Source organism: Sparassis crispa (genome assembly GCF_003851025.1).
Source record: "Sparassis crispa DNA, contig_000000F, whole genome shotgun sequence".
NCBI lineage: Eukaryota > Fungi > Basidiomycota > Agaricomycetes > Polyporales > Sparassidaceae > Sparassis > Sparassis crispa.
The window spans coordinates 1,101,279-1,121,320 of NW_020939747.1; the positions used below are offsets into that span (position 1 = coordinate 1,101,279).

Below are 20,042 nucleotides of genomic sequence, written 5' to 3' on the forward strand. Positions count from 1 at the left end.
GGTAGCGGGCGTGGGAGGACGAGAGCGGACAGGTCCGCTGGCCGTTGCTCATCAGCGGTCCCATATTCTGACAGTCGCCATCTCCTCTCTCTCCGTCTATCCCCTGTCCCACCTCGTAGCTCTCGTTGCTGGCCGTGGTTGCTCTCCTTCTTCTGCGAGCTTTCCTCGTATCCATCACTGAATATCTCGCTTCGCCGCGGGCAAGTCTTGGTATTCCCACGCACAAATCCAGACTCATTCCGTTGCTCTGCTTCTTCCCTTTGCGCGCGATTTCTAGCATCGTGCGACGGTCTCTCTGTGCCCTGTTCCAGTGCACCTGATTTTCACATTCTGCACAGCTCAATTATTCGTTCTTTCCGCTCGGTAACAGTGCAAAAACATGTCTCAATCACCCCAGGGAGATATCCAGGAGAGGATTGCGGCTGCCAGGCGCGAGGCAGAGAGCCTGAGGGAGAAAATCCGAGCACGGAGAGAGTCCTCAGCTGACACCAGTTGTTAGTAGTTTCTTTTCTTTCCCTTCAGGCGTTGCTTATGCGGAAAATCTGTGCGTCACTATAGTGCGAGCTATGGCTGCGGAAGTCGCTGCGTTGCCTCGCATCGTTATGCGGCCGCGCCGGGCTCTGCGCGGTCATTTGGCCAAGATTTACGCTATGCACTGGGCGACTGACCGCAGACATCTCGTTTCCGCTTCGCAGGATGGCAAGCTTATCGTCTGGGATGCTTACACCACAAACAAGGTTCACGCCATCCCCTTGCGATCAAGTTGGGTAATGACCTGCGCTTATTCACCCTCCGGCAACTACGTTGCGTGTGGAGGTCTCGACAACATTTGTTCCATTTACAACCTGCACTCGAAGGAAGGTAACAACGTCAAAGGTGCTCGTGAGCTTAGCGCACACTCGGGCTACCTCAGTTGCTGCCGTTTCCTCAACGATCGTCAAATTGTAACCAGTTCCGGCGATATGACGTGCATGCTATGGGATATTGAGGCAGGAGTTCGTGTCGTGGAGTTCAGTGACCACACCGGTGACGTGATGAGGTGAACTTATTCTCAGCAGTTCCGTGTCCGTATCGCACTCATTCCGTCTCTTACAGCTTGTCGCTGGGCCCTAACCAGAATGTGTTTGTTTCTGGTGCTTGTGATGCTACAGCCAAGCTGTGGGATATCCGCAGTGGTAAGGCTACCCAGACTTTCACCGGTCATGAGTCAGACATCAATGCTGTGAAGTGAGTCTACTGAGATTCTTACAGTCGTTTAGTTATTGACTACTGTCTCAGCTTCTTCCCCAATGGTGATGCCTTCGCGACTGGCTCAGATGACGCATCCTGCCGCTTGTTTGACATCCGAGCGGATCGGGAGCTGAACTCGTTCACCCACGACAACATTCTTTGCGGTATTACTTCAGTCGCATTTTCAATCTCTGGTCGCATTCTCTTCGGTGGCTATGACGATTGGACCTGCAATGTGTGGGACACCCTCAAAGGCGAGCGAGTGGGTGTTCTCACTGGTCACGAGAACCGTGTCAGCTGCTTGGGAGTCAGCGCAGATGGCATGGCGCTCTGCACAGGCAGTTGGGACAGCACGCTCAGGGTATGATATCTTAAGCGCCTGATCATGGTGGCTTTGCGCTAACAGCTTATGTTGCGTAGGTTTGGGCGTAAACACCATTGGACAGGAGCCTGTCTTCTTCATACCATGATCATTACATCCTCTGCTTCTCATATCGTCTCTGCCTCTTTGCGAGTGCACCCTGGATCGTAGTCTCCTCTGTCGCTATATCGATATCTGTCAGTTTATATGGGTATTTTTACTACTCACCTGCGTCCCGTTGTTACGGGTTCGCCTAGAGCCTGTCTTTACGCGTTCGTCGTCATCATTAGCACTTTTCTTCAACAGTTATATAACATGGAGTGGCATCATTTTTCTTGTGACTTATACTCTGTTCGAGGCTCTTTCCTCCGCTCTTCGCGCTCACGCGGCAGTTCCTGTCTCGACGTGCCTCCCCTGCTCCTTTGACACTACAGAATACAGAATCTACACTTTCCGTCTCCTGTTTGACTGGACCAAGCTGGTGTCTGTCTTCGGTCGGTCTTCGAGATTCAATGCGAGTTAAGTTTCGAGAAATCACGTGCTTCTTCTCCCGTGCCCAAGACACAGAACGTGGATCTCACCTTTACGCTGTCAGGCTATCTGTGCATCTTTACCTCCTACCTGTTCCCTGTCTTCGGTTGTTTGTTAGCTTCTGTGCTTTATTTCTGACAACGTTGACGACTGACGTCTCTAATTCACGCACACCATGTCCGAGGACGACCGTGCAGCGAAGGCTGCACGAGCGCGTGCCATGGTATGTACATCTCGTTTCTAAGGATGACTTTAGTGACGCAGAACCATTACGCTAGCTCAAGAAGAGGCAGCAGCAGAAGGCTAGTGGTACACCAGCTGCTTCTAGTCCCACCATTTCATCCCCGAACCTCCCGCCTTCGCGAGCATTCTCACCTGCGCCTTCGGACACCTCCCTAACGGTCGTGGAAGATGAGAAGGGCACCAGGAATGCAGGAGACCTGTAGGTACATATTACTACCCCTAATTCGTGTTATGTACGGCTAATTGTATCGTATGCAGTTTCGGGAAGCATGCTCCGGAGAATGGCTCAGATGCGAGCTGGCTGTCCGGGCTACATCGAGTGGACTCTAATCCGTCGCATGCGGTAGCTGTTCCCTCACCTCTTGTAGTATACTCGCGTTTGCCCACTGCCGGTAGTCCCGCAACTAGCCCACCTGCAACTAGCACATCTGTTATCAGCCCACCTATTTCCAGCTCGCCTATAATCAGCCCGCCTGCCTCCAGTCCCTCCTTCTCACCGCCTACTAATGCCACTGAACGAGAGTATTTGCGTGCCTTAGTCCAGGACCAACGACGCGCCATCTCTGTGTTGGAATCAGAAAAGGCTTCATTGACTGCGTCACTGGAGCATCTAAAGCAAATGGAGTCGAGTAAGAGTTGTTTCTTCCACCAGGTTCTCTGCTGACCGCGTTCACAGAGGCGCAGCATACCCATGAGCTCCTACAAGAAGAGTGCGCAAAGTCTGGAAAGCTTCAAAAGGATCTCCAGCGAATAGAGGCGGACGCCAAACAACTTTCAGGACAGCTGAAACGGCAAGAGGAAACAGCGGCGGCGACACTAGCTTCTGAGACGGCCTCGTTAAGCCGGACCATTGACCAATTGAACCTGGTGCAGTCTAGTATGCACTTTCGTTCGATACCAGCGACTATAGTATTAACACGTCTCGGCAGAGGTCCAGGAGACCGAAGCCGCCCTCATCACCGAGCGCAACAGCTCACGGACTCTCCATGAACGCATCAAGGAGCTTGAACGAAGCGTCCAGGACTACGGCGACCGCTCTGATCAGCAACAGCAGACCATCTCTCTTCTAGTGTCAGAGAAAACATCTTTGACTGCTTCGCTGGAGCAACTAGGAGATGTTGAGTCAAGTGCGTATTGAATCGGATTATTCAGCTTTGTATTTGTATGATTCACGAGTTCCACCGGTCAGGATTGCAGGAAGCGGAAAGCCTACTTCAAACTGAGCAAGAAAACGCAGAGAGGCTTCAAAAGCTCGTGCACCAGCTAGAAGCTGAAGGACGCGAGTCCGCTGACCAGCTCATCCAGCTTTCGTCCAGCGAGAAGGTGCTGACGGATAAATGCAAAGATCAAGTTCGTTCTCGTGTTCTTTCTATTAGGATGTTTTCCTCATAGATGATCCGCAGGAGCGAGAAATCCAACTGCTAACAGGTACCACTAGCGAATTGCGTAACCAAGCGGAGCAGTATTCTCGTCGGATACACGAACTGGAAGAACAAATCCAGAGCGATGATCGCGTAGAACGCCTGGAGGCGACGCTGCAGAATACCCAGGACCGCGCTGATGACCTAGAATTCCAGCTCTCCAAGCTGAAACAGGTACATGCAATGCTTTGCCACCTGCGGTAGTCATTCATATCTTCCTTCAGATCAATAGTGCTATGAAAGCCGAGCGGGATGCCTTCGAAGCACAGGTCCGCCTGCGGACTGATGCAGAGGCAGACTGGCGTGGCCGCCATGCTGAGTCGGAGAAACAGCATGCCACGACGCAGGAGCAGCTCGCAGCCGTAGCTGCGGAACGAGACAGCTTGGCTAATGACAAAACATCTCTGCTGTCCCAGGAAGAAGACCGCCAGAGCGCTGTCAACGACCTACAACAGAGACTGGCACGCCTCGCCGCAGAGCTGACGACCACCGCTCGACAACTGCAGCAGGCCCAGAGCGACGCGCGGACGGCGAACCTGCGGGTGGACGAGGCTGAACGAATGCAGACGCAGCTGCAGACCGAAGGGTTCACTCTCATGCGTAATGTCAATGAGATGCGCCCGAAGATCGTCGAGCTTACAAACGCCAAGCTGGATCTCACTGACAAAGCGGACAGCCTGCAAAACGCGTTGCGAGCTCGTGACGCGACCATAGCCCAGCTGGAAGCCAGCCTGGATGAGCTGCGGGACGGCAAAGAACAGGCGGACAGGGAACGGCAGGCGGCGAAGGTTACTTTGGAGAAGGAACGCTCGTCATCCCACGAAAGCACGTTAGAGCTCCACAAAGCATATACTGAACTGCAGTTAGAACTCGAGCAGACACGCAGTAGCATCCAGGACTTGGAAGCCGAACGCGCCAACTACCACCAGATGACGGAGCGTCATTTTGAGGAGGTCGACCATCTGTCTTCTACTTTGCAGACGCACATGGAACAGCTCTCCCAACTACGTATCGAGTTGGAAGAGCGCCAGCGTGCGCAGGAGGAAGCGCAGGACTTCCTCGAGCATACCCGGGGCGAGATGGATGCGCTGCGCGCTGAGCTCGCATCGAAAGACGAAGAGCTGGAACATCTCCGGGATGCGGTCTCGTCGCCATCCACTCCCGGACCTCACTCTCTCGACGAGGAGATGTTGAGCTCATTGAAGCAACAACATGTCCTCGAGTTGTCTTCAGCACAGTCACAAATACGCTCGCTCGAGACGTCCATCTTCCAGGCCGAAGCACGGGCACACTCGTTGCAGAAACAGGTTTCGGTATTGGAGGATCAGCATGCGCAACTACGTCCGTCTTCTCGCGCGTCGCAGAGATCTGCCCTACCTTTCCGGCCTTCTAGTCGGGCGGTCGACCATTCAGATGAGCTGCGTCGCGCGTCATTCACGTCTCACAGGTCACCCAATCTTGCGCCGCCCCCGTCCGCGTTCGACGGGTTGTCACTGGAGGCTCGGCACAAGCGGAGGGTGAGCCTGGGCATGCTGAAGGCGCGCATTGACAGTGAAGTCGCGGCTGCTATCAACACCTCTCGTCCATCGTCAAAGTTATCTTCTCCCCTCCCGAGCTTCGCAGGCCTCTCTACAGTCGTCGAGCCCTTCCCTGAACCAGCATCTCCGTCGTTGAAGAAGCCACAGTTCTTGGATGAAGCTCACATATTCTGGTGTCATTCGTGCGAGGGCGACCTTGTAATCCTATAGACTGTAGGCTACGGTACATTGTGGAAGCTATGCGACTGATGTACAGAGTGAGGAAGACCGAGCTATGACTTGCGCGCAGCGTATATGCCATTAAAGAAAGATGAGTACTATATGGGATGACGAGTAACATAGATGGTGTGTCCGATGCAAACATTGGTATCTGATGATTTTAGTTAAAGCGATCCCGCTTCGTCTTCAGATTCACTAATTTCTGCTGCAGATCCTGGGGTGGTTGTAAGCACTAGGGATGTAAGGAACGGAGCAGAAACGTACTTGAACTTCCGCCGGTCTCAAGCTGCCTCTGCCACGTTCGTCCTCGAGGCCCTTCTCTATGCTCTCTAGAATCTCGTTCATGAGATCGCGGTAGTTGACGCCAAAGAACTGTGTCAGTTTGGCAGCTGTGCGACGCCGCGCTTGGAACGTCGAGTCTTCTGGGGTTGGAGTGGCGATGCTGAACTCAGACGATGCCACGGAGATTATGGATGTTCGAGATGGTAGTGAGTGGCGGCGGTCGGCCTTCGCAGACGGCGGAACGAGGGTAAACATTCCACTTGAAGGAGATTGAGGAAGAGGATCTTGTTGGTTGCCGCTTAGGTAGTCATGCAACTCCGCCAAGGACTGCTTATCGTCCTGACGGGTGAGGGGATAAGCTAAGCACTCAGACGTTAAGCTAGACACCGAGACGACTCACCCGGTCGATGATATCGTTCAACGAGTTCAATGAATGACGATAGTGTAGGTAGACGTCCGACAGGGTCTGAGATGGATCGAGGATGTCGTCCTGCTCGGATGTGATGAGCGGCTTGGAAGATTCGGCAGTGCCAGGACGGGCTTGCTTCTTCCACTTGGGTTTGTAGGACGACTGGTTGATGTTGCTACTACGAGGACTCGTCGACAAGCCTCGTGCAGCAGCGAACGCGGGGGAACTGGGAGAAAGTGGCGGACCACTCGCACCCGGAACCGCGGACGCACCACTGACAGGTCCCAAGACAGGCTGACGAGTGTGGTACAACTTCTGCGGGGGCGCGACTCCGAACAACTATCGGTCGGACTATCAGTTCATTGGTCCGGGAACTAGAAATGTGTACGCACCTTCTCCATCTTCACAGCCCTTCGCACGTTAATCGCCTTCTCTCGCTCATTTAGGTCTTCCTTCAGCCTCTCGACATCCTTCGACCAGGTGGCAGAAAACTCGGCCGCCGAGCTGCTTCGGCGCCGCCTGAGAGGCATGCGGACCTTCCTAGTGTCGATTTCTTCATACATGACGCCTTGCGGCGACGGTGCTGGATCAGGCAAGGGTTCGCCCTCGTCGAGCGTGCCAAGTACGAGGTGCGCTGGAACGCGGGATCCGAGGAAGCGGTGGAGCTTGGCCAGCTTGTCCCGCTTTCGCCGCCGTTCCTCCTCCGCCTGCTGTTCTGAGGACAGGCTGAGCAGAGACGGTGTAGAAGGGGAAGAAGGGGACAGTGGGCGGTCGCGACGCCTGCGGATTTTAGGCGTCTGGCCAGGGTGATGGTCCGAGATGGCATCATGGGCCCCCTCCTCGTCTGACAGGTCTATGAACGAGGTGGGCGATTCCACCCCTCGGCCTGGCCGTCCGTGGCCGTTATGGCTATCCCAATCACTCGACGGGTCCCCTTTCTGAGAGCCTATCTCGATCACATGCCCCACGTCTCTCGACGGACGCGCGCTGTCCTCGGACGAGCGGTTCACTGGAAACGAAAATGAATAAGTGGAGTTATCCTCGTGGTGGGCCAGAGTGGGCCTTCCTCGCACGGCGGGAATCGTGTACTGGCCGCTCGCAGGGTTACGTCCTGACAGCAGTGTGTCAGCAGACAGCGACAACGTGCCCTTGTGGTGCTTCCTCTTCGTTAAATTGAGCGACAAATTTCCCGGCAGGCAGCCGTCAATGACGGGGTCGGAACCAGGCATTTCCAATGCGACACCTGGTGTCTGGCCGAACAGATGTGTGAGCTTCTGTGTCTTGCGGACAAGCTCTGCCCGCTCGCGTGGGTTTAGCAGATTTGTCGTCGGCGGCATGCCGTGGAAATGGCGGTCGGCGTCTGCTGCGGAAATGTGCAGCGTGGTGGGCCTGGCGGTGTCATCAGGAGGATGCGATCGGCGAGTCGGGGGCTGAGCAGACCTTGATCTACGAAAATTCGGCTTCGGTGCAGTTGGCAACGGGGGCTTTGCGGATGGCGTTGCCGTTATTGCGGTGGTCGTAGCGGTTGTGGTTGTGGTTGTGGTGGTCAAGCGCGGCAGTACGGGTTTCGCAGGCGATGACGACGTCTCGATATTAGGACTGAACTTAGATGCGGATGATTCTGGCGCGCTAAAAGGAAACACGACGAGCTTGTTAGGTCCGTTCTCGTGGGGGATATCCGAAGAGGATGAGGAGAAGGAAGGCGAAGCAAAGTCGATAAAAGACTCGCGATCTGCGCTCATGGAGGACCGGCCTTGAGCACGATAGTGAGAGTCGTCGAAGGAGCGGCTATTAGAGGAGTATATGGTACTGGAAATACTGATACGGGTGTGGGTGATGGTAGAGGGCGGGTTGTGCGTGGACTCAGAGTCGGGAGAAAGACTGCCCATCGACATATCCGACGCCTGGCGGGCGTGGGAAAATAAAGGCCGAGGGACCATCGCCTGGCCAGCAATAGCCGTCGGCGATGCGACACGGGACGACGGCGACGCCACTGATTGCGATTGGAATCCATCTGCAGTAAAACACTAGTCGTTGGTACCACCTCTCAAACATGTACGAGGGGAACGCACTAGTCGGTGAATTCGGCGCACTCAGCGCGTAGTGATGTTGCGAAGGAGTGGTCAACTTCGCACCGCGGTCCAAAATGCGTCGATATGGACGCATCACTGTGTCTTTACTACCCGTCTCCTGCGCATCGCCCGCCTCAGGCAGGCCGGCATCACTCATTCGTCTCTCATTGCGCGTGTTGGGATCAGAGGATACACCGAGGGCATTCTTGCCCTTGCCGAAGATCTTCTCAACTCGAGCTAACGAGGAGAAATACCGGTTATGTCGGGAGTTTGGCCGCTGGAGATCTGTGGAAGCCCTTCTGAGTTCGGTTTGCGGTGAAGGTATAGGGTCTCTGGGTGATGTGGGTGGATCGTCACGGAATCGTGTAGTAGTAGCATTCGTGTGCTGGTCATCCAAGGGTTCGTGAGGCGCACTGGTAGGGTCAGCTACCGGCAGAGTGTTCTCGCGCAGTAGGAACGATAGTCTCGGTGCCGGGTTGATATAAGGGTTTGACGAGGAAGCATCCGCATTGCCAGCGCCGATAGAGTGTAGAGAAACTGTAGGGGAGTTCTGTGCAGATGAAGCGGCAGACTTTGGCGGTGAGGGTGCTCTCTTTCCTCGACTCTTCGGCCGAGGTGGCGGGGGCAGCCCACCAGCGACCGGGGAGCCTGAGGAGTAACCTAGGTTGTTGTACGCACCGGGACGCGTGCGTTCCTCGTACTCGAGGGCAGCATGGAGGTTTGGGGAGATGACGAGACTCCTGTACTTGGTATAAGTTGACGGATCAGGGGAGAGAGAGTTGGCGGGATCATCAGGCGCAGCGGCGGTGGCGTCTGCCTTCGGCCTCTGTGTGTCGTGAGTATCGTGACTGGTGGTGTTAGAAGCCATGCATGTGTGTTCGTGAATGTCTCTGCCAACCTTGTAGAACAATAAGTGAAAAGGGAGTCGGAGAGAAGAGGATAAGATAAATACCTGAGCTAGGCGGAGACGGGTCCTGGCAGTGCAAGAGCAATCGGTTACGCACAAAGCTCAGAGGCTAATGTTTATCCGGTGTCGCAATGGCGACCACCGCCGGCGCCAGAGATCGACCTACCCGCGAACTTCCCCGCAACGTGCTTTTACTACACACGCCCGATCAACGTTGACTCAAATTAGCATGCGCAGTCGTTCGTCGTCCTCGTCGTCCTCAGCGACTTCTCGACGGCATACTTTTTGACTCAGAGAAGGCACGCGTGTGCATCTGCACGTCGACGAGGGGGACGTTCAGATGCTCAGATGTTCAGAACTTGACGTGCTCATCCGTGATCATCATATCTATAAACTGTCACCGCTCTTCGCGGACCCATTTTGCTCCCAAGAACGAGGCAGAGATGAACGCGCATCTGACCGCCATCCTACTGGGCAGGGGCAACCTGACTGACCTGACATCGTTCTCATCGAGTCCAATCCGAGTAGCACGCCTACCGGTCATCGGTCATCATCCCCGCCACGAGTCCAGCTAGTGACAACTGTATGTGGGCGATACGTAAATCCACAGTGAGACAATAAGATATGCAGGTGACGTCCACGACAAGACAGAAGCAGCAATGCAGGTAAAATTACAGTGCGCGAACCAGACATATTACAACAGACCGAGCAAGATCACGATAACGCTGCGGGGGCAGAGTTCATGTTCCTCCTTGGCGGAAGGGCGGGCGGCACTGGGCTAAGCTTTTGCACGGGGGCTGCGGAGGAAGCAGGGTCGACCGGCATGGAAGGAGGCGAAGCCGACCCCGAGTCGGACGCGCCCTCTGGACCCGACGGGCCAGGTGATGACGGTGCACTCGCCCCTGCAACTGCAGGACGTTCAAGCGACGACCGTTTGCTCCTGTCCTTCGACACGATTGATTGTAACGCTGCCGAGGCAGGTGACACCGACGGATCTGCCTCAGCCGCGCGCCTGACCACGTCAGCCTTCGCCAGCAGAGCGTGTGCGGAGTTCGTGCGTGGGGGAAGAGGGGGAGGAACGGGGCGTGGTGGCGGAGGCGCGTCAGCTTGGGCTTCGGGTGGTGACAGCGCAGGGTCCTGGTCATGTCCGCCGGACCCAGAGAGCGTTTCAGGTGCAGACTCTGTCCCACGTGGCGGTGGACTGGAAGAAGGCGCGTTGGGGTTCTTCCAGAGACGGTACACGCTCTGGATGGCAGGCGCCTTCCTTGTCTCCGACGGTACATTGGGGGGCGGTGGTGGTGGAGCATAGCCCATCGACATGACCTCTCCGCGATGACTCGCATGTATGCCTGGAATGGTCATCGTCCTCGCTTGGGGTGGCTGCGTGTGAATGGGCAAATGCGGCTCCTCTTCATCGTTCGACTTGTGCGACTCGCTTCGCTGCAAGGCCAGTGACGGAGAGACGGACCTTGGTATAGAAGTCGATCGGGCACCTGCACCTGGCTGCGGCGGGGTGGACGTTGATAAACCACCAGTAGAATGAACCGAGGATCCCGCGTTATCCAGTAACGGAGAGGGAGAGACACTACGCTCGCGCTCCTTCCCCTTCCCGTTCTGCGGTATTGGAATCGGGTCGGATGCGCGAAGATCGGCTCCCAGCGTCTGCTCCGAAGAGAGCCCGCGCTCCCGTCGTTGCTCGACAGTAGCCCGGACCTCAGCGTAACTGGGTCTTGGCCTATGCGTCCTTGGTTCTGGCAGGTGCTGCGGATCCGCGTTGTCAGCATCGTCTCGACCGCTCGCATTTCCGCTGCTCGTGTTTCCGTTGCTCTCGCGCCGCAACCCACCCCAGTTTACACCCCATTTGCGCATCGCCTCCTTGGCCGTATTGCTGAGCGCCTGTTTATCTCCCGCACGAGACTTGAGAGTCTGCAGGAACGAAGACGCTGTTGGACTAGCAGGTGCATTATGTACGGAACCGTTCGTCCGCACGCCACGGTTCCCCATAATGCTGGAACGGACCGAAGGAGCGGGGGACTCCTCATCCGAAGACGGTGGCGACGACGCATCCCGCGAAGACGAGGAATAAGAATGAGAGCGATGCGACGACGTCCGGCGAGCAAGACTTGGCGCGAGTGAGTCACCGCCGTCGCCGCCGTCCAGCGCTTGCGGAGTGAAACCGTCCGATGTGTCTTCGGTGACATGGATCGGGTTGGAAACGGACCTGCGCGCCGAGATGCTGTCCGCCCCGGAAGATCTACCCCTCTGGATCCCGTCGTAGCTCGCATCTGGATTCAGTTTACTGCTAGACGCTTCCGATTCGTCTCCGGCCACAGCACCGAACCATGACCTACGCCGTGGAGGCGACATAGCAGGTGTGGACGTCGTTACACCTGAGACGGTAGCACGCATCGGAACACCCTCCGGAGGTCCTGAAGATTCTCCTTCCGTCTGAGGCTCCACAGCGGACTGAGACCGCTGCATTTGCGGCAGCTCAGTGGTGAGCGGTATGCCTTTTGCTGCGTCTGGTACTTGCGCAGATGCCATTGAACGGCCTTCGCTTGGAAGAGTGAGAGGTGGAGAAAATGAGGATGGTGGTTTCGGTTGCTCGTGACGAGAAGCATCTGCCCAAATTCCCCCGCGGCGCTGGTACTTTGTGCTCTCGAAGAACGAGATATCGTCCATGTTGGGCAGCACTATTGATTCCTGAATCTAATATTCGCTTTCAGCCTCTTACATCGTCCAGTATGAGATCATTTCCACTTACCACCTCCCTCACCCTCGACTGAATAGTACTCAGTATCATGCTCCACGTAATCTGACGGTCGCTCACGACCGGCTCGACGTCCAAGACAATCCTCGGCATTTGTGTGAATGCATACCAGATCCGACTGCTTGGTGGCCGCTTCACCTTGAGGAGCAAGTTTCCCTCGATTTCCCTTAGCACCAACGCCAAAACCAGCTTGACGGTGTACGATTTGAAACGTGCACCCAAGTTGATGGTGGCGGTGGCTTCCACGGTGATGCGGAATTCGCCCTTGTAATGCAGATGGAGCTCCAATGCCGCATCGCCCTCCTTGGTTAACTCCTTCAGCATGGGTTTGCTCAATGTCGGCGTCTTGTTCCCCACGGATACCTCCCTGACGACTATGTCTGAGAGGAACGTGGGCCGCTTGATTCTAGATATCTTCTTCATCAACCGACCTATGATGTACTTCTCCAGCTTGTGTGTGCGATAGTAGCTGAAGAATACGCGCCCAAGAAGCGCGTTTAGCCATCGCATCGGGATCACGTCTGGCTGTTCGTCCAGAGTGGAGACAAGGTGTAGCATATCAGCCGGCTGGAACACTGGCTCGAGAGGAGGGAGCATCGGGCAGTTCGCTGGATGGTCAGACGCGTGTAACAGAGCATGATACCAGTCTTCCATGTCCACGATGGAGCGGACGAAGATGAACCAGGGCGTCGAGATGTCCAGTGCTTCCTCCCGAGCCTCCTCCCGCTGCTTCTCGTTCTCCACCAGTCGTTCCCGCTCCTTCTGCTTATGTTTCGCACCTCCGCCCTTCTCCTCCACCTTCTCCTCAACATCCTCGTCCTCCATCTCCATCTCTTTCGTAATATTCGGCATCTCCTGGTGCAGCAGCGGCATCTTGGGTCTGAGGCAGATCGCATTCCGCCGCGCAAAGAGCTCGCCGTCCGGCTGGCCCTCGGGATAGATGAGAACCTCATGGCTGCCCAGCTCGATGGCGGCCTCGCACTCGGTCATGAGCTCATCCTCATAGAGGTAGAGTATCTTGCCCTTCAGCACGACGTACCACATGTCCTTCGGACGCGAGCGCTTCGCGTCCTTGGAGCGCGCATCCAGGAAGCCGCGCACCATGCCTACGTACGACGCCTCCGACGGCGTCTGGTGGAACGTCCGGCGCACGGTGAGCCAGCCCTTGCGCACTTTCGGGAGGTCGTTCACTTCCGCCTGCGCACCGGTCGCTGAGGGCTCCGCATCCTCGCGCTCCGCGTCCGCGTCCGCGTGCTCTTTGACTTGTTGCGTGGCCTTCTCCTTGTTGATATCCTCGACTGGGACGGAGGTGTAGATGGTGTAGACGATGGCTCCGAGGATGAGCAACGGGATAAATGTTACTCCACCGAGCACGTATACGTAGAGCAGCGCCTTGAACGACATGCTCTGACCCACAGCAGTATCGCTGTCGGAAAGAAGAAGGGAATAATGAAGTTGTTACGGTAGTATAGGGTCTAGTCAAGAAGAGAGTGCATGGTTCGGTGCACTTGTGACGGTGTGCTGGATGCAGTGCGCCCTGCGCCAATACGCAACTGGGCACGTGCGTGCGCCCAAAATGCCGACTCCACGACCGGCTGTCGGAACTAGTGGACACGAACAAATTTTGAAACTACTTAGCCGCAGCACACACGGGTAGAGAGGCAGGACAAACTGCAGGTAGGGTATGCTAGTAATACAATTGAACATGCTGAGAATACAAGAACTCGATAAATTACTCCCAACTACATACTGGCAACTGGTGGTGTCTTAGCTCGGAGCACAGCACCTCATGCACTTTTGCAAACGTGGTATTCATTGGAAACCAACACGACGTGTCCTGCATCAACGTCGTTAGGCTTGGACGGCGGATGCCAGTGACAAAAGAACAGGCGGCGGACGGCTGTGTAGCCACGCTCTCCGCCTTCTTGTCGATATAGGGCGTGAGAATAGCCTCCTCTTCACCTGCTCCTCCAGATCTGGGAGTAGGGCGCACCAATGCCCGTTCTCGTAGCGCCAGTGTTCTACAGAGGGACATGGCTTCGCCACGAGAGGCGGGAAGACGCGATTGAGCGCATGATGCGTAGGGACGGTAAGTCTGTTACCAAATGACGCATCTTGGTAGGGCACAAGGCAGGCAGGCTCGCGTGGTTGCGAGGGACAGAGTGTGATAACTATAGTCGGAATTGAAGGATTGGCTCCCGGAATAATCGTCATCGCGCTCGTATCCTGCAATTTCCGTCAACTTCACCTTGTGCAAAGGCATCACAACACATACCACAGCAGATGATCTTCGCTTCTTGCGCAAGGGTCTCTCCGGGCGGGTTGCTCTGGCTATTTCATCCGCAGTCCTTGAAGGTAGCGCTTCTGAAAGAACCTTGCGAGACATAAAAATGGGGTAAACAATTGGATGCACAGCCTACACTTACCTGGGCGTCGGCGTCTTCAATTCGAGGCGGGTTTCGTTCAGCGAGAATGAATGCCAATTGTTCCATATCGTCGTGCAGCGTGCTGCGAATCACCCGGTACACAGGTGTGACCGTATTTACACACATATCTGTTACCCTGGCCCACGGAAATTCGGGTAATGGGCTGAGCATGTCGCGCACTTCCAGATTGACATACTAGGCATGCGTCTTAGGGTTCCAGATACACGAGCACAGCGTACAGAAACATACGAGAAAGTCTTCCTCCTGCGAATTCGAGCAATCGTCCGCTTGAGAGGAGCCATTCAGGGCCCGGACGGTCCTGGCCAACACAGAGATCATGGCAGCAGCAGCAAAGGGGCTGAGAAAAAGCAAGCAGGAAGGCGAAACATGTGAAGTGGTCGGGAGGAAGGGCAGCCCGGTGCTAAGACGAGGATACTAGCCGGTGTGGGGTACACTATACTCGATCCGACTTTCGCGCGGGGTCTCGCGGGGTTACACGGTATGACCCTAACCTTACCCAACGTGCGGGGCCTCCGACAAATACTGAACCAGTGGGAATTCTCAGTTCACAGAACAATAGTGGTGCGTGTACCTGTAAGTCTGTAAAGTAACGTATACATGAATAACTATTGACTACTGTCATATGCTCGTGAATGTGACTGCTGACGGCCGGCGCTGCATGAGACCGAAAGATCGGTGGTATTGGAATGCAAGGTATACATAACGATGACGACTGAGAACATTCCACCAGAAACGAAATCGAACGAAGATTTTAGAAGCTAGAATGTGACTGCACCCGGAAAATAGCAACCCGATTGCGCAGTGAAGGTGAAGGGGCCTGAGAGTGAGAAACAAGGAGCGTCGAAATGGGCACCTGCTGGTGGCTGAGTGTTCTGCCTGTCGCACAGAGTTTGTGAGCGCGACTCTGTGCCACCGAATATGTGCTGCGATCTGACCGCTTCCGATATAGGCTGCAGTAGCAAGGAGCTCGGATCTAGTGGCCTGGAACCTGAACCTAAGCCTATACTTGGGCCGACTTCAATCTCCTCCGCCAACGGAGGCCGGTCGTCGTCGATGTATTCGCTCTCTTCATCGTCCTCGTCGGTGTCATCAACATCCATATCGTCATCCCCGAGATCCGGGTGCACCGACTGGAACCGCAGTTGTTCTGGAAAAGGCACAACCTGGCAATGCGCTGTAGTCGTATCAGGCCAGTGTTCCGGTTCGTGTTGGGCCGCAGTGGCATCCAACACGAAGTTCTTGACAGGGATGTACCGGATAGGACGGGGTTGGTGAATGATAAGTTCGGGTTCTGCGGGTATCTGTGATGGGGGTAAAAGTGGCCGCTCCGAACACAGCGATGGAGAACATGGTGCGGTCGGATTCTGCACCAGGTCAGGTGTCGGTAAAATGACAGAGGGATAGGACGCCATGGATGACGTGACTGCTTGGGAGAGGTTGTCTGATTGTGGCGGCTGGGGGCGTTTGCTCGGATAATCCCATGATGGTACCGTGGCATGACCAGCGGCAGCGGAGCGGACAGATGTGGCCCATGCGAAATCCGGCCTGTGTCGATGTGAATCGAACGCTTGGCCGTCCGGATCACCCAAGGCTCCCCGTAGCGACGAGCATGGAGATGTCTTCACAAGGACATGCCCACATCCGACACTTAGGCCATCGCCCTGATTGCTATCATAAACTGGATGGATTGATGGGCCGTCAAAGTTCTGATCGAATGGGGGGATAAGAGTCTCCTCTCTGTCACCAAAAGGGGTACACAACAAAGGCGCAGAATCGGGCGTCATATCTTGCGCGTACGGTGGAAACGAATCGCAATACGATGTGGAACTGAGGCTGGAGCTGGTGGCACAGCGATCAACCGGCGACAATGTCTCCTGACAAAGCACGCCATGGTTGTGCCCGTGTGGGATCTTGATATGTGGAAGAGAGGTGAAAGCGTCTGGAAGAAGGAGGTGTACAGCTTCGTCAAAATTCGTCCCAGCAACTTATTGGGAAATATATACGCACCGGGAGAAATATTGTACATTATTTCTGCTGTGCCATCAAATGGTACAGCGGATGGAAACTCGACAGAGAATTTGTCATCCCAGTATTCATATGCTCGGTGCACATACTGTCGTGACGAGCAAGAATCGGAGGCATAGTCATAGAACGAATTCATGGGAGCGGGATAGCAGCGGAGGGATGTATATGTAAAGACAGAAGGGGGAGGGGAGGAACGGAGACGTGTCTTATAACCATCTCGAAGAATGCCATGACTGAGAGTGGCGCCGCTAGCACAGACCAGGTTGTTGGACAAAGCATTAGAGACAACAGCAGATCCAGATGCATGCGGTAGTTGCGAATCATCACGCCGAAGCGCAGAAGCGCACGGCGAATGGGGAACTCGAGGCACGAGATTAGGCGTCTGATAGGTATAACTAGCAAGATCAGCCCATTGCTACGAATCGGATATGAATGAACAAAGTTTATGCAACAAAGGCTGAAACCGAGTACCGCCCATAAATGGAGTACAGCAGTAAACGGGCACAACACAGAAGCAGGCCGCAGTTGCGTTTGAAAGGGAAGAGGACTCACCGCCGACTCGTGTCTCTCACACTGCTTCTGACACCACGCCCCCCTTGGCATCTGGCGTCCGCTGTCTGCGAACAATCAAGATATAACATAACTGCCTCCTGCGCAGTTCGGCCGCTGGTGCATGATGATTTTATGCGCTGACGAGGTGAGTGAGGGTGGCGGTATACGGTCGGACTCACAGGACGCCGAGGCCGTATTGGATGGATGAGTGGCCAAGTCATGCGAGGAAAAAGACGGAGACCCTATTTGATGCATGTCAAACCCGAGACAAATTTTGCGGCTCATCGTGCAAACGAGAAACTGACTGCGCAAGATCAAATCGTCGACCCTGCGTAAGGCGGCGCGTCACTCAAACCGCTGCGGAACTTGGCTTTACGCGCGGCGGAACATTCTATTCTTCCATTTTCGGAAGTTTTCCCTCAGTGAATAAGTAGTTCAATATAAACCCGATCAATAATTTCCTGATGAGCATACTAGACACCTATCTAGTTCCTGGAAATTCACGCTTTGTAGATCCATAAGTAAGCGGGGCCTTTCGAAGCGTTACCATACAAACTGATGCACCATCCAATAGAAAGCACTTTCCAATAGGTGCCGATAACTTAACTAGCGTGGCGCCGCGCCCATTCGCCCAGGGATTTCGTAGCCCCGGCCTTCGTACTTCCGTAAACAGACACCTGTTTCTCGAAGCATGATAACTTGGACCCAGGCTCGGACTCTAAACAAATGCAATAGATGACTATTCGTCGCAATAGGCGACGATCAGTGCCGAACCCTCCTGTGCCACGGAAAAGACGCGAACGTACCGATGGAGTGTCCATCGTATATCTGCCGTCCATCAACCCAGTTAGAGCCTCCAACTCGAATCTCTGCACCCGAGCAAGGTTGCCCTCAACGATGTCCCAAAATGCACCGTGCTCCCATATCTTCTTCGCTTGTGTCACCCCTTCTCGGATCCCGGCGCAAGTTTCCAGCGCCTTCTTCAGCGGTAACCCACGATGCCACTGTGTTTCCAAAGCTACTTTTAGAAAATCTGCAACTAACATGAGCGTGATTCGGGTTTAACACGTCCAAAAATAACATACAAGGAAATTGTTCGTCATCTTGAGGAAAACATTGAGCAGCCTGCATGTAGTAGTCTCCTGATTCCTCCCAGAACGCGTAGGCTACCTCAGGATCGTCCTTCGACTGTGACGCCAGCTCAAACTGACAGAATCCCATTGCACTGAGAAAATATTAGCCGCCAACTGCGTTAGCTTGAAGGTTTGCTCACGCGAGCGCAGACGCCTTTGGATAGTACCAGAAAGAAAGGACGGAGCCCGCATCATAAGAGAGGCCATCTTCCTGGATGCACGGTGGATTTCCATCCACGTCAGCAAGGATATCTGCAGCCATGTCCATCAGCTTTCGGAGCGTGTAGGACTTCGAGTTAAGTCCACACTTCTTGCATGCCTACCAATAAGCACATACAGTGAGTGATAGAGGTCCGAGGAAATAGCTTGAGACGTACGGCCAGATATGCCTCCATGCGAAGTCGCTTGACCCCTCTGATGAAAGTCTTCTCAAATATAACACCCCTATCGGCTGTTCGGGCATCTTTCCATGTCTTAGCACCCCACTCGAGTATAGATATTGCACTCTTATAGAGACTGAGTGCATGCTCATGACTGACATTCCCCTTGCTAGAAAACAACGCTTGCAGGACCCAAGTCCTGGTACAATTTATGAGAATGCCAACTGCCACATAGTTGGTACGCACCGAACCGTGTTAGATAACGCTGGACGAACCGCCGACCATCCGCCTGCCTTCAGTCTCTTCGGCGCCTCTTCTTGGATGATGCTCGCACCACCTGTTGTCCACGCATTCGTGACTCCGCATTCGAATTGAACTGTACAGGTGAGTTAAATGTCTGAACCATGTTGAGATTACTTACCTTGCCTGTGGAGCAGTTCATTCCAGTTATTCACGTCCATATGAAATACACGGTCGTCCCGAAGTAATCCATTGGTAATATCAGCCAACGCCTGCAGCGGTAATTAATGGGTAATCCTTCCTTTCGATGGTGGGCGGATGAGTTTTACCCCAAGAGTCCCTTCTAAACGATTCGGTTCAACCATTCTTATGCGTTTCATTGTTTGGACGCCCTCTGAGAACTCCTAAGAAGGGTGGAGATGTGCGACCAGGGAAAATAAAGTAAGATTGGACGGCGCACTTTGTATGCGGCCATGATCACCCAAGCCTGCCCGTCCGGGTCATATCGGGAAATTCAGTACAGCGCAAAGTATAGCATTCAAGATGCGTACGCTTGTGGAAAATGTCTTGTTTCGCACTAGATCTTGTTCCATAGATGACGCTCTTGACCACGGCATATTTTCAGGGATAATTGCCAATTGCGCGAGGCCTGCGTCCTCCGGGCTTTGGTTCTCTATCTTCGATTTAGCACTCTCAACTTGTCTCCAACCGTCTTCGTACTGGGCTTTGAGCTTGAGTTCTACAGGAGAGAGGTTGGATGCCGGAAGACAAGAAAGTGCTTCTTTCCACGCCTCAATGCTCTTGGAATACAAGCATAACTCCTGTGCACATAAGTTGGGCCAATCACGTAATCTCGAGGAACGATGAATACCAACATGACTTGCTTTCGCTAGACGCGCCCATGCTTTAGAAAACTTCCGATCCAGAGTGGTTGCCTGAGATAAAGTATTAGCGAATAACTCCGTCGTTGCAGCACCAGCAATTGGACTGCAACACACCTTCTGAGCATCATAGGCTGCATCGAGGAATCTGTAAAATGAGATTCACACGTCAATACGCTGCCAGTGTTACGATCCAAGAAGGCAACTCACTCCTTCATGGACAAACTAGCGGCAGCGCGATTCGCAAACAATATCGCATTCTCGCTGTTGAACTTGATGGCCTCTGAATACTTGGTATGAGCCCCTCGGTAATCACCCTTCCGTTGCAAGGCATTCCCTTCAATTTTCAGCTCCTCAGCCTTTGTCTTGGACTGCTCGGACGGAGAGGACATGGTGGGTGG

The 20,042-nt window shown here is 54.4% G+C and overlaps 6 protein-coding genes across 6 annotated transcripts; 2 read left to right on the plus strand and 4 right to left on the minus strand.

Annotated features, from left to right (window-relative positions):
* Positions 1–379: 379 nt before the first annotated feature.
* Positions 380–1,662, plus strand: SCP_0103650 (Guanine nucleotide-binding protein subunit beta; the record flags this gene model as incomplete). Its single annotated transcript, XM_027752602.1, has 5 exons — positions 380–494; positions 559–1,039; positions 1,096–1,227; positions 1,279–1,591; positions 1,651–1,662. The coding sequence occupies 5 exons, from the start codon at positions 380–382 to the stop codon at positions 1,660–1,662; spliced, it is 1,053 nt and encodes a 350-aa protein (XP_027608403.1).
* A 635-nt stretch (positions 1,663–2,297) lies between these two features.
* On the plus strand, positions 2,298–5,534 carry SCP_0103660 (predicted protein; the record flags this gene model as incomplete). The annotated part of the gene is made up of 8 exons (XM_027752603.1): positions 2,298–2,345; positions 2,401–2,564; positions 2,624–2,994; positions 3,042–3,242; positions 3,295–3,492; positions 3,555–3,715; positions 3,769–3,960; positions 4,011–5,534. 8 exons carry the CDS (start codon positions 2,298–2,300, stop codon positions 5,532–5,534), a joined length of 2,859 nt encoding a protein of 952 aa, XP_027608404.1.
* Positions 5,535–5,703: 169 nt separating this feature from the next.
* On the minus strand, positions 5,704–9,174 carry SCP_0103670 (hypothetical protein; the record flags this gene model as incomplete). Its single annotated transcript, XM_027752604.1, has 6 exons — positions 5,704–5,757; positions 5,808–6,164; positions 6,226–6,573; positions 6,627–7,623; positions 7,675–8,248; positions 8,307–9,174. The coding sequence occupies 6 exons, from the start codon at positions 9,172–9,174 to the stop codon at positions 5,704–5,706; spliced, it is 3,198 nt and encodes a 1,065-aa protein (XP_027608405.1).
* Positions 9,175–9,927: 753 nt separating this feature from the next.
* Positions 9,928–13,387, minus strand: SCP_0103680 (hypothetical protein; the record flags this gene model as incomplete). The annotated part of the gene is made up of 2 exons (XM_027752605.1): positions 9,928–11,922; positions 11,978–13,387. The coding sequence occupies 2 exons, from the start codon at positions 13,385–13,387 to the stop codon at positions 9,928–9,930; spliced, it is 3,405 nt and encodes a 1,134-aa protein (XP_027608406.1).
* A 447-nt stretch (positions 13,388–13,834) lies between these two features.
* On the minus strand, positions 13,835–16,591 carry SCP_0103690 (hypothetical protein; the record flags this gene model as incomplete). Its single annotated transcript, XM_027752606.1, has 6 exons — positions 13,835–14,209; positions 14,259–14,357; positions 14,410–14,604; positions 14,659–14,844; positions 15,366–16,369; positions 16,438–16,591. 6 exons carry the CDS (start codon positions 16,589–16,591, stop codon positions 13,835–13,837), a joined length of 2,013 nt encoding a protein of 670 aa, XP_027608407.1.
* A 1,134-nt stretch (positions 16,592–17,725) lies between these two features.
* On the minus strand, positions 17,726–20,033 carry SCP_0103700 (TPR-like protein; the record flags this gene model as incomplete). The annotated part of the gene is made up of 13 exons (XM_027752607.1): positions 17,726–17,746; positions 17,814–18,040; positions 18,093–18,232; positions 18,281–18,459; positions 18,518–18,719; positions 18,767–18,896; positions 18,942–19,032; positions 19,090–19,164; positions 19,221–19,247; positions 19,312–19,581; positions 19,636–19,695; positions 19,759–19,789; positions 19,852–20,033. 13 exons carry the CDS (start codon positions 20,031–20,033, stop codon positions 17,726–17,728), a joined length of 1,635 nt encoding a protein of 544 aa, XP_027608408.1.
* Between the last annotated feature and the right edge of the window lie 9 nt (positions 20,034–20,042).